Source organism: Cherax quadricarinatus, chromosome 9, assembly GCF_038502225.1.
Source record: "Cherax quadricarinatus isolate ZL_2023a chromosome 9, ASM3850222v1, whole genome shotgun sequence".
In the NCBI taxonomy this organism is placed as follows: Eukaryota; Metazoa; Arthropoda; class Malacostraca; order Decapoda; family Parastacidae; genus Cherax; species Cherax quadricarinatus.
Genome location: NC_091300.1, coordinates 1,953,926 through 1,972,446, shown reverse-complemented (window position 1 = coordinate 1,972,446; position 18,521 = coordinate 1,953,926). Strand labels below are relative to the sequence as shown.

The following is an 18,521-nucleotide window of genomic DNA, read 5'->3' as shown; positions in this document are numbered from 1 at the left end:
AAGTTTACTGAGTAATGGTAGTAGGTTGGTAGACAGCAACCACCCAGGGAGGTACTACTGTCCTGCCAAGTGAGTGTAAAACGAAAGCCTGTAACTGCTTTACATGATGGTAGGATTGCTGGTCTTTTTTCTGTCTCATAAACATGCAAGATTTCAGGCACGTCTTGCCACTTCTTCTTACACTTAGGTCACACTACGCATACATGTACAAGCATATATATACACACCCTTCTGGGTTTTCTTCTATTTTCTTTATAGTTCTTGTTCTTGTTTATTTCCTCTTATCTCCATGGGAAAGTGGAACAGAATTCTTCCTCCATAAGCCATGCGTGTTGTAAGAGGCAACTAAAATGCTGGGGGCAAGGGGCTAGTAACCCCTTCTCTTGTATAAATTACTAAATTTAAAAAGAGAAACTTTCGTTTTTCTTTTTGGGCCACCCTGCCTTGGTGGGATACGGCCGGTTTGTTGAGAAAAAAAATAAGTTTACTGAGTATACCAGGTAAAATATATGGTAGGGTTATTCTTGAAAGAATTAGAGATAAGACAGAGAGGAGAATTGCAGATGAGCAAGGAGGCTTTAGAATGGGTAGGGGATGTGTAGATCAAGTATTTACATTGAAGCATATATGTGAACAGAATTTAGATAAAGGTAGGGAAGATTTTATTGCATATATGGATTTAGAAAAGGCATATGATAGAGTGGATAGGGGAGTAATGTGGCAGATGTTGCAAGTGTATGGAATAGATAGTATATTACTAAATGCTGTAAAGAGTTTTTATGAGGATAGTGAGGCTCAGGTTAGGGTGTGTAGGAAGGAGATTACTTCTCATTAAAAGTAGGTCTTAGACAGGGATGTGTAATGTCACCATGGTTAACATATTTATAGATGGGGTTGTAAAAGAAGTAAATGCTAAGGTGTTGGGGAGAGGGTTGGGATTAAATTATGAGGAATCAAATACAAAATGGGAGTTGACAGTTACTTTTTGCTGATGATACTGTGCTTTTGGGGGATTCTAAAGAAAAGTTGCAAAGGTCAGTGGACGAGTTTGGGAGGGTGTGTAAAGGTAGAAAGTTGAAAGTTAATATAGCTAAGAGTAAAGCAATGAGGGTATCAAACAGTTTAGATAAAGAAAAACTGGATATCACAATGGAGGGAGGGAGTAGGGAAGAAGTGAATGTTTTCAGATAATTGGGAGTTGACTTGTCAGCAGATCGGTATATGAAGGATGAGGTAAGCCATAGACTTGATGAAGGAAAAAAGGCAAGGTATCTGTGGAGGTATCTGTGGAGACAAAGAACGTTATCCATGGAGGCAAAGAAGGGAATGTACAAGAGTATAGTGGTACCAACACTCTTATATGGGTGTGAAGAATGGGTTGTAAATGCTTCAGCGAGTAGGCAGTTGGAGGCAGTGGAGATGTCCTAAGGGCAATGTGTGGTGTAAATATTATGTAGAGAATTTGGAGTGTGGAAATTAGGTGGTGGTGAGGAGTCACTAAAAGTAGTGGTCAGAGGGCTGAAGATGGGTTGCTGAGGTGGTTTGGTCATTTAGAGAAAATGGAACAAAGTAGAATGACTTGGAGAATGTATAAATCTACTGGGGAAGGAAGGCAGGGTAGGGGTCATCCCTGAAAAGGTTGGAGGGAGGGGGTAAAGGACATTTTATGGGCGAGGGACTTGGACTTCCAGCAAAGCATGAGTGAGCATGTTAGATAGGAGTGGATGGAGACGAGTGGTTTTTGGGACCTGACGAGCTGTTGAAGTGTGAAGGGATTCAGGGAAACTGGTTAGCCAGACTTGAGTCCTGGAAATGGGAAGTACAATGCCTGCACTTTAAAGGAGGGGTTTAGGATATTGGCAGTTTGGAGGGATGTCTAAACTGTCATATCTGAGCACGTCTGCAAAGACACTGATTATGAGTGATGGTGAAGGCATTGAATGATGATGAAAGTTATTTCTTTCTTTTTGGGTCACCCTGCCTCAGTGGGAACAGCCAGTGTGTTAAAAAAATAAAATGAAAAGGACCTGGAAAACCCTCTCTGAAATCTTGAGCTCTAGAAAACTGTCTAGAAACAGAGAGATAAACTTAACTAAACCATATGAACAACACATACAGCCTATAGATACTGCCAACCAACTTAATGTCTTTTTCTCTACTGCAGGATCAAAGCTAGCTAGCAAAATCCTAAGCTCAAATACTCAGCCGAATGACTACCTCACTGGTAACTACTCAAATACTCTATATCTAGCAACAACAAATTCTACTGAAGTCTCATTCATTATTAAATCATTAAAAAACAAGGCAGGAGACCTCAATAACTTGCCACCACTCGTATATAAAAAAACAGCTTACATGCTGTCACCCATTATTGCAACACTGTTTAACAAATCTGAGGAGTCTTCAACCTTCTCATCCACACTTAAGACAGCAAGGGTTACCCCAATCCTCAAAGGTGATCTAATTGAACTCAACAACTATAGACCTACATCAAACTTGCCCTTACTTTCTACAATCTTTGAAAAAATACACAAACGACTTTACTCCTATCTAATATCCCAAAACATACTTAACCCCTGCCAGTTTGGGTTTAGATTGAAAAAAAAAAGTATGAATAATGCTATTATACAAAAGCTCAAACTATATACAGCCCTCGAAAAAATGAATATCCTTTGGGACTCTTTATAGACCTACGGAAAGCATCTGATACAGTGGACCACAATTTCTTGCACGTAAAACTAGACCACTACAGCATCAGAGGACATTCCCTTGATTACCTAAAATCTTAACAATAGACACAAGCATGTATATGCAAGTGGAGTTAACTCCACTACCCAGCCTGTAGTTGTTGGGGTGCCCCAGGGTAGTGTCCTTGGCCCACTCCTCTTTCTCATCTACATCAATGATCTCCCCAATGCATCTTAACTCCTGCAACTATTTCTGCTTGAAGATGATATACTTATGTCTTCTCCAACTCAAACTCGGCCATACTTAGAGACACTGTAAACAACGAGCTGCAAAAAATATCTACTTGGATGACGACCAACAAACTCACTCTCAATATAGGTAAAACCCACTTCATGCTGTTTGGAAACAGAACCTTAAATATCCAACTTAACATATCAGTAAATGGTTCCCCCATTACAAGACACACTGATAAGTTTCTAGATCTTCACCTTAGCTGTAATCTTAAATTTCATACCCACATCCAGCATATATCCAAGAAAATTTCCAAATCAGTAGGCATCCTTTCCAAGATACAGTACTATGTACCCCAAACAACACTCCTTACCCTATACCACTCTCTAATGTATCCCTACCTCACCTATGGTATTTGTGCCTGGGGATCGACCACGGCCAACCACCTTAAACCTCTAACAATCCAACAAAAAGATGCCGTGCAGATGATCATCAGCTCCTGTGTCAGACAGCACACCCCACCACTTTTCAAAAGCTTGAACCTACTAAATATACAAAACATACATTCATATTATTGTGGCTACTATATATACAACAGAATGCAAAGTCACAATACAAAACACTCTTTGACATCCCTCATGTCTAACACCATGCAAAAATGCAATGCACATAAAGGGCCGAAAGATCTGGAATTCACCACCTGAACCAGTAAATGATCCCCTGACTGCATACAAATTAGTGCTATGCTTAAAAATCATCTCCTCTCTCAATACTAACCAAACCAACCAAAACAACATCTAACCAGTTTGAAGCAACTCTCCCAAATGTTATATGACCTCTAGTCTATTAAAACATCTACTCATACTTAAAATGGTGCTGTTTCAACCATTACTTGTAACATTTTTATTCGTTATGGGCAACATCAAGATTATTATTCTTATAAACCTTTAGCTTTGACTACCTCGCACTAGTATATAGACAAAATAATAAATAATTAAAAAGATAACCACTCTTATCCTGTCTAAACTTAAGTAGTTTTTATTAGGATAAGTCTGCCCAGAAAATTCAGAGTGTGGAAATTAGGAGAAGGTGTGGAGTTAATAAAAGCATTAGTCAGAGGGCAGAAGAGGGGTTGTTGAGGTGGTTTGGTCATTTAGAGAGAATAGATCAAAGTAGAATGACGTGGAGAGCGTATAAATCTGTAGGGGAAGGAAGGAGGGGTAGGGGTCGTCCTCGAAAGGGTTGGAAAGAGGGAGTAAAGGAGGTTTTGTGGGCAAGGGGCTTGGACTTCCAGCAAGCGTGCATGAGCGTGTTAGATAGGAGTGAATGGAGACGAATGATACTTGGAACCTGACGATCTGTTGGAGTGTGAGCAGGGTAATATTTAGTGAAGGGATTCAAGGAAACCGGTTATTTTCATATAGTCGGACTTGAGTCCTGGAAATGGGAAGTACAATGCCTGCACTTTAAAGGAGGGGTTTGGGATATTGGCAGTTTGGAGGGATATGTTGTGTATCTTTATACGTATATGCTTCTAAACTGTTGTATTCTGAGCACCTCTGCAAAAGCAGTGATAATGTGTGAGTGTGGTGAAAGTGTTGAATGATGATGAAAGTATTTTCTTTTTGGGGATTTTCTTTCTTTTTTGGGTCACCCTGCCTCTGTGGGAGACGGCCGACTTGTTGAGAGAAAAAAAAAAAAAAAAAATACTTCTAAACTGTTGTATTCTGAGCACCTTGCAAAAACAGTGATTATGTGTGAGTGAGGTGAAAGCATTTTCTTTTTGGGTCAGCCTGCCTCGGTGGGAGACAGCCGACTTGTTAAAAAAAAAATAAAAAAGTCTGCCCAAAATACCCCAGCATGACAGTGACTTTCTTTGTACTTAACAGATCAAAATTGTCATTACACACTGTAACCTTTGGAAAGAAATAAAATCTTTATCTTTATTTTATAAACTTACTCAGTGAAAACAATTAATAGGAATTACATACTGAATATTATGGTTCCAGTCTCTATCTTATGGTTTAATGTGGTCTTCTGTTGATAAATGTGATTTGCTTAATGCATTTTTTATTAAATGAGTCATTCCTCTGGTCCCTATCTAAAATTGTTTAAGTGGGGGTCCATTGCCTATTTGTTTCTAGGAATACCATTCTCATCCTCTTCCCACCACCAAAAAAAAAAAAAAAAAAAATACATATTAAAGAGGATGGTGAGTAATTGCAAGAGGACATAGCCAGACCTGGTTAAATAAGCAGCTGGGAGAATTGAATCTTAAGAAGCAAGAAAAATAACTTAAACTGGGTGCCAGGGAATAGTAACTCGAGATGGCATGACACCAGTGAAGGGAAAAAAAAAATTTAAACCTGACATCAAGCCTGTCAATTTATTTGTGGATTATTCTGTGCAATGAATGGTGGAGGCTCAATCTTCCATCCACTAAGAATGAATCGTGCTACCTAGCTGTACTCCAGCTCCTGGCATAAATGGAAATGGCTCTAATATTGTACATAAATACAAATACTGTACTTAAAAGTACACACAAAAAAAGTATTTCCCTTGATATCTTTACTCATCAGGTTTAAACTCCTGCTATTGTTAGTGAACCCTTTTAATTCAGCGACCTAATCTTCAAAACACGTTTCACCAATGACAAAATGTTTTTCCTCAATGAAGATAAAATTACGGCTACTGACCTCTGTATCCTGATGGAAGCACTGCGATGCTGATAAGTATCCAATCCTTTTGTAGGTGAATTTTGGAGAGCTCATGACTTCAATGATGTTAAAGCCAGCCCAGCTAATATCATATCCTAGCATTTGTAACTGAACAAAAATATGAATAAGTTGTTTGGAATTATAAAAATATACAGTGGTTCATAAAAAAAAAAGCTTTTCATGAAGGCTGAAAGGTTTAGCAAATCAGTACACTGTATAAATAACAAAAAAAGGCACAATATCGTGACTGGAACGATACACAAATAACCCGCACATAAAAGAGAGAAGCTTACGACGACGTTTCGGTCCGACTTGGACCATTGACAAAGTCACACCAACCAGAAGTGGAGTAGGACGGCTATATATAGGCAGGAAGAGGTGATGGTAGTAGTAGTAGTAGTAGTAGTAGTAGTAGTAGTAGTAGTAGTAGTAGTAGTAGTAGTAGTAGTAGTAGTAGTAGTAGTAGTAGTAGTAGTAGTAGTAGTAGTAGTAGTAGTAGTAGTAGTAGTAGTAGTAGTAGTAGTAGTAGTAGTAGTAGTAGTAGTAGTAGTAGTAGTAGTAGTAGTAGTAGTAGTAGTAGTAGTAGTAGTAGTAGTAGTAGTAGTAGTAGTAGTAGTAGTAGTAGTAGTAGTAGTAGTAGTAGTAGTAGTAGTAGTAGTAGTAGTAGTAGTAGTAGTAGTAGTAGTAGTAGTAGTAGTAGTAGTAGTAGTAGGCTATATATAGGCAGGAAGAGGTGATGGTAGTAGTAGTAGTACAAGAATGGTATATAATACCGACAAGATGAAATTAAGACACGTGTCTTAATTTCATCTTGTCGGTATTATATACCATTCTTGTACTACTACTACTACCATCACCTCTTCCTGCCTATATATAGCCGTCCTACTCCACTTCTGGTTAGTGTGACTTTGTCAATGGTCCAAGTCGGACCAAAACGTCGCCGTAAGCTTCTCTCTTTTATGTGCGGGTTATTTGTGTACAGTACACTGTATCTCAAGTAATACATTACAAGGAAAAAAAAATGTTCTTTAACTAGAACAGAATGCCTTCTCAAAAAGACATTACTGTAGCAGTATTTATATATATATATATATATATATATATATATAGTATATATATATATATATATATATATATATACAGTATATATATATATATATATATATATATATATATATATATATATATATATATATATATATATATATATATATATATATATATATATAAATCCCACTCTCTACAGTCTGGTGTTGATGCACACATCTTTCATCTGGAGGAAACAGGGGTCTAAGCCATGGAAGGAGGATCAAGCCTCTATCAAATATATACACTTTCATTTTTCTATTCTGAATTTCACAGACCACTTCTCACCCAAATCAAGCCACATTAGCAGGGTTTGACTAACTTCACATTTATGCATGCTTCTGAGAGCCTTGTCCTCTCTGCATTATTATCTGCCTGAGAATCACCTGTTCGTGTGACATTTGGTAAAATACCCCATTCCATTATGACTGTGTGAAATGAAGGAAATGCCTTAGAACTTACAAGTGTGGAGCCACTGATAATGCTCTGGTATAAAAACAAATTTAAATCATTTGAAAAATTCTTAATCAGGTATTTTTACATTGTACAGTACAATAGTGGCATTTTCTGTAGGAGTGACTAGCAAAAGCCTAGATTTAAGACTGAAAAATACAAATAAAGCATTAGATGTGGCCAGGATTCAAATGTTCAGTTTATTCATTAAGAGATTTTAATAATCCTAATGACCTCTGAAAAATTTAAGAAAATAGTTCCATGCAAATCAGCGAGTAAACAAAATATGATAAATTCTTATATTTTAATTGCTCACTAAGTTATGGATCAACTAGAAGTGGAAATGAAATAATCAAACATCCTGAAAAATAAGGTAAAATCATATTATGAAAAAATCAGTAAAGAAATTGTTACTTACATAAGTGAGCTTGGCAACAGCATTGGCCTTCACAGCAAGGTTGTCTTGACGCAGCTCTGTCTTTATCTCCTCCATACATTGTGAAATGTATTTCGACTGAAAAAAACATTTACATCAGAAATACTAAATAATACATTACAGTCTGCCTTTATAAATGGTGATCACTACTTATTTACGCTTCATTCTTTAATCAGCCAGTAATAACATCAGTTTCAATGTACCTTAATTCCTAGATACTGTCAAAAATAATTCGCTGAACATTTGTATACATTACATTCATTGTTGAGCACTAAACCCATATGGGGTCTTATAGCACCTGGGGTAACAGAAGTTATTCTGGTTCGATAAAAAGAGGGGGAAGGCAGGGTTAAATCTTTGGATTAAGAGTCCTCCCTCCCTCATTTTGATCAAGGAACCCTCCTTTGAGGGGATATTTCTATATATTAACCATTAACTGTGCCTCCCATAAGTTTATACAAGGAACATTTCTGTATCCTGCAAATTTACACGGAATTATCGTGCCTTCAAATTTTATGCCAGCCGACATTTCCTGCCTGAACTCAAGTGACGGGGTGTCCTACCATTGTCACACCTAGGAAAAAATTTAAGACCAGGCTGGTTCATAAAGTGCATCATGGGTAATGATGACTTAGAAGGACGTGTCAATACAGGCAGGCCCCACTTCCACAGCAGGTTAGGTTCTGGGCTACTGCTATAAAGCAAAAATCACTGTAATGTGAAGCATATTATTATAATCAAAAAGAAGCGCTAAACCACAAGGACTATACAGCACATGTGAAGCATAGCCTTGCTCTAGTTTTAGGTGCAAGATATTGTGGTCTTCTGTATCAAATACTTTCTGTAGGTCTATGAAGAGCCCCAGAGGATATTCATTTTTTTCAAGTGCTGTATACAGTAATTTGAGCATCTGAATAATTGCATTATTCGTGCTTTTTTTTTTTATCCTAAACCCAAACTGGCAGAGGTTCAGTATGTAGGATAGGAGGTAGGAGTAGATTTGTTTACGTATTATTTTTCAAAGATTTTAGAGAGAAAAGGCAAGTTATTTAGTTCTCTTGGATCGCCTCCTTTGAAGATCGGGGTGACCCTTGCTATCTTGAGTATGGATGGGAATGCTGAAGATTCAACAGATTTGTTAAGTGTTGCAATAATGGGGGACAGCACAGAAAGCCCCTTATGCAGAACACTACGGGCAAATTAGGTCAATTTCGTCCCAGGATGCGACCAATGCCAGTCACCTAACACCCAGGTACCTATTTTACTGATAGGTAAACCTAGACAGTAGGTGCCCTACAGAAGCATGTCCTAATGTTTCCACCCTCACCGGGGATTGACACCCAGACCTCAGTGCGAAAGCTGAGTGTGGTAGCAATTGAGCTATGGGACATAAATTGACAAAAAAAAAAATTTGAGGAGTCCCTCTCACATATGCCTCAAAAAGCAAAATAAGAATGATGCCTTGGCTAAATTATCAATAAACAAGAATGTTGAATATAGGTTTGGTTTCTCAAACATGTTTGAAAACTACTGTTAAAAAAGATGATTTTGTATGGATTATTAACCCAGGATAACCCATCAAAGTCAGGATGTCATCCAGAACTTTGTCTTATTTCCATTAAGATCCTCTAATCCTCAGGAAGTGACCCACACCAGACTCTTAGCACCCAGGTACCTACTTACTGTTAATAATAATAATCTTCATTTCTACAAGTACATGTACAACATATACAGGCCTAGCTGACATAAGTGACATGCTACTATATAGAAAGCCTCTCATTTTGCAGAGCATTTCAGGCAAATTAGGTCATTTTTGTTCCCAGGATGCGACCACACCAGTCAGTTAACAGCAAGGTACTTATCTACTGCTAGGTAAGCTGATGTCCTAATGAAACACATCCTACCATTTCTACCCATACTGGGGATCAAACCACAAACCTCAGTGTGTGAGCTAAGTGTGCTAGCAATCAGGCTACAGGACATGTTAGGTAAGCAAGACAGGTGTGAGGAAACACTCCAAAACATTTCCACTCATACTGGGATTGATCCCTGGTCCTTCAGTGTGCAAGCTGAAGCAGCTGCCCATATCAACCATAGCTCAGGCAATCATGGCTCAGTTGATAGCATCCTCAACTCACACATTGAGGAATCAAGGCTCACTCCCTGACATAGGATAAACACTGAACACGTTTATCCTACATCAGGGATAAATATGCTGCCTGTTCACCTAGCAGAAAGTACCTGGATGTTAGTTGACTGTTGTGGGTCACGTCCTGGGGAAGATTAATGGACCCCAATGGAAATAAGACCAACAGGCCCCGATGACAAACTTTATTGGATTATGGAAATATAAACACTTAACCCTTAAACTGTCCAAACATAGACCTACGTTCGCTCGCATAGTGCTCCGAAAGTAGATCTACTTTTTTTACATGCTTTCAGATGGAGAAAATCAAGGTCGGAGCGATATGTGCGTAAACGTAGATCTATGTTTGGACAGTTTAAGGGTTAAGCAGTATAATGTGATCCTTTATTGACAACATTTCACCCATGCAGTGGGCTTTATCAAGTCATAAACAGATCTACCTGGGTGAAACATATGCGAGTATTTATAAGATGAGAATGTTGGGTCAGGTGGAGAAAGCTGCATGTGACAATCTTCCGAGTAGGGTGATAGAATCTAAAAACTTGGGTAGCGTTTAAGAGAGATTGGATAAGTACATGAGTAGACCTTCTGCAGTGTTCCTCGATTCTTATGTTATGTGGTATAGCAATGAAGAAGTTCCTTGGCAAGGGGTTCAGCTATGTTACAAAAGCTGTTGTTCTGGTTGAAGTTGCTGGGCGTACAGATAAGTGATGATTCCAGGATTCTTCGGTATCGAGTGTTGTCTTCTCTGGCGATAAGTCTTGCTTTTCTGTAGCTGATTAAATGGTTCTGTGTATTTCGGTGTTGAACACAGGAATTCTTTGGATCGTCAGATCTGCCTGCCTACTGGTGTTCTGAAATATGTTTGGAGGTCTCTGGATGTTTTGCCAACGTATAATTTGGTGGTGGATGTGGAGGTAGATACTTGGAATAAAGTTTTGAAAAAGATGTTGGAAACGTGTTTGGCAATGGAGTTGGTGGGGAGGACTATGTATCTCTTCTCAGCAGTGTCTTCTCTGGGTGTGTTAAAGATATTTAATGCCCGCCATCTGCAGTCTCTAATGAGGTGACGAGGATAGTGAAGTTTAGAAAATACTTGTTCAATAGGAGAGTATTCTTCCTCAAGGAACTCTCTGCTGCAGATTCTAAGTGCATGCAGGAAAAAGCCTATAATTACACCACGTTTAGTTTTAGTGTCGTGGTGAGAGTAGAAGTGCAGAAGATCGTGCTGGTTGGTAGGTTTTCGATAGACTTTAAAATGAAGTTCACGGTCAGCCTTGCAGAGAAGAACATCGAGAAAAGGAAGTGTTGTTGACTTCTTCTTCTAGTGTGAACTGGATAGAGGGCTCGACCTGGTTGAGCTTGTGTTGGAGAACTTGAACGTTGAAGAGTCTGGGAGTTATGATGAGAATGTCGTCAACATAACGGAGCCAGGTGACAGAAGAGGGAATAATAGTGGAGAAACACTCGGTTTCCAGATGTTCTTGGGCGTCTACCCCTCCAGGTTAAAAATCCAAACAAAAATATTATTTGTAGTAATAATGTACAGCAGTAAACTTCAAATATACAGTTTTGTTGGACTCAGGAGAGGTAAATTTATCATCATTGGTACACGCAAGGGCTCCAATGGAAATAAAGTCACTTCGACGTTTTTGGGTTATCCTAGGTAATCTACACATGTGCTGCAATGTATGATAATTTATGTAACTGTATTTATGTATACCTATACCTGAATAAACTTATTTACACTTGCCAACATGCTGGACACTTACCCTGTGACATCACATGCAAACATGCTTTAGGTTCTAAAGTGACATCACATTTAGTTTGCACCTGAATGCTCTGCTGGGTTTTATTCTAGAACAGGCAGAAATGCTGAGCATGTTACATGTGCTGCCATTGTTCACCTAGCAGGTGTAGGTACCTGGGTGTTGACTGACTATTATAATCAAGGGGGAAGCTCTAAACCGGTAGGATTATACAGCGCCTGTGGGAGGGTGATGTGGAAGGTATTCAGGCTTAATTCAGGGAACTGCAGCACAGATCCAATTCCCCAGATCAAGAGCCCCTCACCAGCGTCAAGGAAGCTTCCTTGTGAGGACCAACTGCTGTAGGTCACATCCTGTACGATGAGAATCAAAGAACCCCATGGAAATAAGCCAGACCGTGGCTTGACTGGGTTATCCCGAGATATTAACCCTCTGCATCAATCCGAATCAAATCTATATTTCTATCTGTATTTCACGAGGAGGGGGAAGGGACAACGCTAAACCCATAGGGGTCATACAATGCCCTGGGAAATGGGAGGATGGTTCAAATTCTCTGGATCAAGAGCCCTTCAGCCACATCAAGACACCTCGACGAAGGGTTTTAGAGGTGTAACATTGAAGTGTCAGCAGATGGATCATACCTCAGTCTCCTTGTTGTTACGTATCCCACGCACCAGATCCGTCAAGTTCTTGTCAAACATGCGCTCCAGGTTCCCCTTCACCTTCCTCAGCGCCATTTTCTAGAGATTACCAGTAGAATTACTATCGGGATGACACGAAAAATACTACATAATATTCAGCCAGAAGCAATCATGCCTGTCAGCAGCGAACAGATGTTGTCACTGGGGAGCACAGGTAGTGGGGCAGGTCATGTGACCCGTGACGTTGCTGCTTCCCACAAGCCTCAGTGCAGGCAACAAATGACACATACATTAGGCACTCAAATCACCTGAGGTGTAGGTGCCTGAGAACGTAAGAATGTAGGAGCACTGGGTAGGCCTACTGGACCAAACTAGGCGCAGTGCTCCTCTGTTCTTAGGCACCCCACATCTTATTCACTTGCACCTCATTCACCCTCACAACCTGTACCACATTCACCCTCACAACCTGCACCTCATTCACCCTCACAACTTGCACCCCATTCACCCTCACCACTTGTACCTCATTCACCCTCACAACCTGCACCTCATTCACCCTCACAACCTGCACCTCATTTACTGCGGCCAGCAGTAACAGCCTAGTTGATCAGGCCCTGATCCATCGGGAGGCCTGGTCATGGACCGGGCCGCGGGGGCGTTGATCCCCGGAATAACCTCCAGGTAACCATATAACCCTCAGAACATGCACCTCATTCACCCTCACCACCTACACCTCATTCACCCTCACAACCTGCACTTCATTCACCCTCACAACCTGCACCTCATTTACCCTCAGAACATGCACCTCATTCACCCTCACCACCTGCACCTCATTCACCCTCACAACCTGCACCTCATTCACCCTCACAACTTGCACCTCATTCACCCTCACAACCTGCACCTCATTCACCCTCACAACCTGCACCTCATTCACCCTCTCCACCTGCACCTCATTCACCCTCACCAATTGTACCTCATTCACCCTCACAACCTACACCTCATTCACCCTCACAACCTGCACCTCATTTACCCTCACAACCTGCACCTCATTCACCCTCACAACCTGCACATCATTCACCCTCACAACCTGCACCTCATTCACCCTCAGAACATGCACCTCATTCACCCTCACCACCTGCACCTCATTCACCCTCACAACCTGCACCTCATTCACCCTCACAACTTGCACCTCATTCACCCTCACAACCTGCACCTCATTCACCATCACAACGGGCACCTCATTCACCCTCACAACCTGCACCTCATTTACCCTCGCCATTTGTACCTCATTCACCCTCAACCTGCACCTCATTCACCCTCACAACCTACACCTCATTCACCCTCATAACCTGCACCTCATTCACCCTCACAACCTGCACCTCATTTACCTTCACAACCTGCACCTCATTCACCCTCACAACTTGCACCTCATTCACCCTCACAACCTGCACCTCATTCGCCCTCACAACCTGCACCTCATTCATCCTCACAACCTTCACCTCATTCACCCTCACAACTTGCACCTCATTCACCCTCACAACCTGCGCCTCATTCACCCTCACAACCTGCACCTCATTCACCCTCACAACCTGCACCTCATTTACCCTCACCACTTGAACCATCATTCACCCTCAACCTACACCTTATTCACCCTTTTAACCTGCACCTCATTCACCCTCCCAACCTGCACCTCATTTACCCTCACAACCTGCACCTCATTTCCCCTCACAACCTGCACCTCATTCACCCTCACAACCTGCACGTCATTCACCCTCACAACCTGCACCTCATATACCGTCACAACCTGCACCTCATTCACCCTCAGAACATGCACCTCATTCATTTTCACTACCTGTACCTCATTCACCCTCACCACCTGCACCTCATGCACACACCACCTGTACCTGATGTGACTATAATGATACCCTGTGGCCTGGTGGCAAAAGCTCTTGTTTTACACGGTGAGGGTTCGGGTTCGATTCCTGGCGAAGTGGTGGAAACATCGGACGTGTTTCCCTACGCCGATTGTCTATGTTCACACATCATAAAATGGGTACCTGGGTGTTAGTGGATTGGTGTGGGTCGCATCCTGGGACTAAACTGACCTAATTTGTCCGAAATGCTCTGAATAACAAGCGGCTTTCTATATAGTATGTCACTGATGTCAGCTAGGCCTGTATACCTTGTACATGTGAAACTAAGACACATGTGCAACATCTGGGTATCTTTATTGTAGACGTTTCGCCATCCAGTGGCTTTATCAATACAAATTCCAGGACATAACTTGAAGACAGTAGAACTATGTACAGAAGATGAGGTAATCAGTCCCTCAACCTTGGAGTTGGTGCGAAGAGCACCGTACGGTGCTTGATAAAGCTCCTGGAGAGCGAAACGTTGCCATAATAAAATGTCACATTAGTTGCACGTGTATCCTTTTACTTTACAAGCTGGCACTGGACAAGCGCCTAAAGTCGGTTCTTGACCAGCCGGGCTGTGGCTCGTACGTTGGTTTGCGTGCAGCCAGCAGCAACAGCCTGGTTGATCAGGCTCTGACCCACCAGGAGGCCTGGTCACAGACCGGGCCGCGGAGGCGTTGACCCCCGGAACTCTCTCCAGGTAATTCTACCAACTTTATTACAGCAATATAGTAGCAGTAGTGGTAGTAGTACAGCAGTAGTAGTGGTAGTAGTATAGTAGTAGTGGTGGTGGTAGTAAATGCGGTGAGACTCCTGCCACTATATATACTAATTTTCTTAGTTATTCCTGTATTAGGACTGAAGAAACCACTCGTGGTGAAACGTTTCCTTTAATAAATGTCCTGAACTGTACTTAAGTGTGTATGATAAATGATTTCGAAAACCGGCAAGTTGAAGATCATTAGTTGAAGAACATCAAGGAAAGGAAGAGTGTTGTCGACTTCTTCTTCAAGTGTGAACTGGATTGAGGGCTCGACCTGGTTGAGCTTGTCTTGGAGAGCTTGAACGTTGAAGCGTCTGGGAGTTATGAGGAGAATGTCATCAACATAACGAAGCCAGGTGACAGTCGAAGGGATAATGGTGGAGAAACGCTCGGCTTCCAGATGTTCCATGTATAAGTTCGCCAGGACGGCACTGAGTGGCGAGCCCATGGGTAGTCCAAAAGTCTGCTGAAAGAGGTGGTTTTCGAAAGAGAAACACGTAAAGCCGACACATAGCTCAACGAGGTCGATGAAATCGCTGGCTGGAATAGGAAGATCAAGTGAATCGTCAATTTTCCTGCGCAGACTTTTGGACTACACATGGGCTCGCCACTCAGTGCCGTCCTGGCGAACTTATACATGGAACATCTGGAAGCCGAGCGTTTCTCCACCATTATTCCTTCGACTGTCACCTGGCTCCGTTATGTTGATGACATTCTCCTCATAACTCCCAGACGCTTCAACGTTCAAGCTCTCCAAGACAAGCCCAACCAGGTCGAGCCCTCAATCCAGTTCACACTTGAAGAAGAAGTCGACAACACTCTTCCTTTCGTTGATGTTCTTCTCTGCAAAGCTGACCATGAACTTCGTTTTAAAGTCTATCGAAAGCCCACCAACCAAAACTATCTTCTCCACTTCTACTCTCACCACAACACCAAAACTAAACGTGGTGTAATTATAGGCTTCTTCCTGCGCACTCAGAATCTGCAGCAATGAGTTCCTTGAGGAAGAATGCACTATAATTAAACAAGTATTTTCTAAACTCCACTATCCTTGTCACTTCATCAGAGACTGCAGACGGCGGGCATTAAACATCTTCAACACACCCAGAAAACATTAAAATGGTATAAAATACCGACAGGTTGTTAGGTAAGACACATATGCAACAGTTAGATATCTTTATTATGAAACGTTTCGCCTACACAGTAGGCTTCTTCAGTCGAGTACAGAAAAGTTGATAGAAGCAGAAGAGACTTGAAGACGATGTAATCAGTCCATCACCCTTAAAGTTTTGAGGTGGTCAGTCCCTCAGTCTGGAGAAGAGCATTGTTCCAAAGTTTGAAACAATATGGAGATGAAGTGACAGGATGGAGCCTTATATATTGCGAAACGTTTCCAGAATAAAGATTCCCATATGTTGCATAAGTATCTCAATCTTCAACAATATTCTTCTCCAGACTGAGGGACTGACCACCTCAAAACTTCAAGGGTGATGGACTGATTACATCGTCTTCACGTCTTCTGCTTCTATCAACTTTTCTGTGTCTTACCTAACAACTTGTCGGTATTTTATACCATTTCGATGTTCACATGTGTCTAATTTATCAACGTGTCGGTTCTGTGAACCATTCATCTACAATACAGATTGTTTCACACGTCTACAACTCTGAAAACAAGTACTTACCTACGTCCTTTCTCAATCTAAATTTATCTAATTTAAAATCGTTATTTCTGGTTCTTACCTGATTCGACATCCACTTATGGTTCAGGGAACCGGCAAGTTGATAAAGTAGACACAGTGTGAAACACTTGGGTATCTTTACTGAGGAAACATTTCGTCACACAGTGGCTTCATTAGTCTTATAGTACAAAGATTTTAGATTTTTAGATTTTGCCACCGAAGTGGCTAGTTTATTATGCACCCCATATCCATCCTGTGGACGGTAGCGCGAGAGCATATGGATACACAAAAGGCCTAGGAACTAGGCCCCAAAGGGTTAACAGGAATACATATGGATTTATATCTACATATCTATAGTTCACTTATCTGTTACAAGCAAATTTAGGAAATTTGCTTAGTATATCTGGTATCTTATTTTCATTAATAAGATATCTTGACATGTCACATAGGTTATTATACTGTCTGTCTCTGTATTCCTCAGTAAGTGGACAATTAAGCACATAGTGTTCAAGAGAATGACCATATGCCTGATCACATAATTTACATTTAGTTTGATCATCATCTGTGTGTCTCCCAAACTGCCAGAAGTACTTATAACCAAGCCTAAGCCTGGCCACTACAACATCAGTCAGTCTGTTCACATTGCAAGTTGCTCCATAAACATACTTATCTACGTTCATGTTATCATAGTGGGTTATAGATCTACTCAGGCTTCTAACTGCATTCCTATAACAATCATTTTTCATTATTTACTTCTCTCCTAATATTATTCCTAATGCTAGACACAGTTATACCAAAGTTATATTCTACATTCTCCTTCTCGATACTCTTCTTGGCTAACATATCAACTTTATCATGAAGGAGTAATCCAATGTGTGATGGGATCCATAGCAATTGTACATTAATTCCTTTTTCCCTAATTTTTGAGTATCTATACCTGGCTTCCCCAATGAGCATGTTGTTGGAGTCATTATATGAGCCAAGAGCCTTCAATGATGACATAGAATCAGTAATGATGATAGAGTCAAGCTCAGTGTCATAGGTTAGCTTTAGCGCCATTAGGATTGCAAACAATTCAGTTTGCAGTGTAGACGCCCAGTTGTTAATTCTTATGCCTAACTCAACAAATTTATTATCGTTCTTAACTAGGGAGGTGGCAACAAGAGCAGATGCAGCCCTGCCAGAAGACTCCTGTTTAGATCCATCAGTGTATATAACTTGTGATAACTTGTTACTACCAGCTAAGTGAGAAATTTCTTCTTGAGCAGTTGCTCTAACAAGAGATTTAAGGAAGGGATTACTAGCAATGAGCTTCTTGGGAGGAACTTGTAGGTATGTGATATTAAATGAACACATCTTCCATGGAGGGGTGAAATGCTCTTGTTGCCTACAGTGATACAGTTCATGCAGGTTATAAAACTTAATGCAATTGCACGTTTTCACAATCCATTTAGATCTGTGTGTATTTACCTCTAGACACTTGGTAAGATTCACTGTGACAGTGTCTGGTTCGTTTCTCAACATTCTAATACCGAGTACAGTGTTAATTTCAACAATCCTATCACTGATACTAGAAATACCAAGCTCCTTCCTCATGTTAAGAACTTTTGTAGATCTGGGACAGCCAAGAATAATCCTGAGAGCTTCATTTTGCATTAACTCCAAGGGTCGGAGAGAACTTTCTCTAGCTAATATCAACATGGGAGCAGCATAATCAATTAAGGACAAAGAAGAATGGTGAAGATCAGGAGTTTGAAGTAATCAGTCCATCAGCCTGGAGTCGATGTAATCAGTCTTTTCAATCTGTTCAAGATTGATGGACTACCTGGAGAGAGTTCCGGGGATCAACGCCCCCGCGGCCCGGTCTGTGACCAGGCCTCATGGTGGATCAGGGCCTGATCAACCAGGCTGTTACTGCTGGCTGCACGCAATCCGACTTACGAACCACAGCCCGGCTGGTAAGGTACCGACTTTAGGTGTTTGTCCAGTGCCTGCTTGA

The 18,521-nt window shown here is 41.0% G+C and overlaps 2 protein-coding genes across 4 annotated transcripts in view; one reads left to right on the top strand and one right to left on the bottom strand.

Annotated features, from left to right (window-relative positions):
• The window catches only part of g (adaptor-related protein complex 3, delta 1 subunit-like garnet), a 248,858-nt gene extending 236,458 nt beyond the window's left edge, over positions 1-12,400 (bottom strand). The window contains exons 1-3 of one of the 3 annotated variants that reach the window (XM_070083159.1): positions 12,168-12,400; positions 7,594-7,689; positions 5,616-5,744 (exon numbers count right to left, since the gene is read on the bottom strand). In XM_070083159.1, coding sequence (XP_069939260.1) covers positions 5,616-5,744; positions 7,594-7,689; positions 12,168-12,263 — 321 coding nt within the window. In that variant the 5' untranslated portion in view covers positions 12,264-12,400. The remainder of the gene's footprint in view (positions 1-5,615; positions 5,745-7,593; positions 7,690-12,167) is intronic. The other 2 variants (XM_070083157.1, XM_070083158.1) reach the window with 2 other exon arrangements.
• Positions 1-18,521, top strand: part of LOC128686169 (nuclear RNA export factor 1) — a 292,531-nt gene that overhangs the window by 255,609 nt on the left and 18,401 nt on the right. The window lies entirely within an intron of this gene.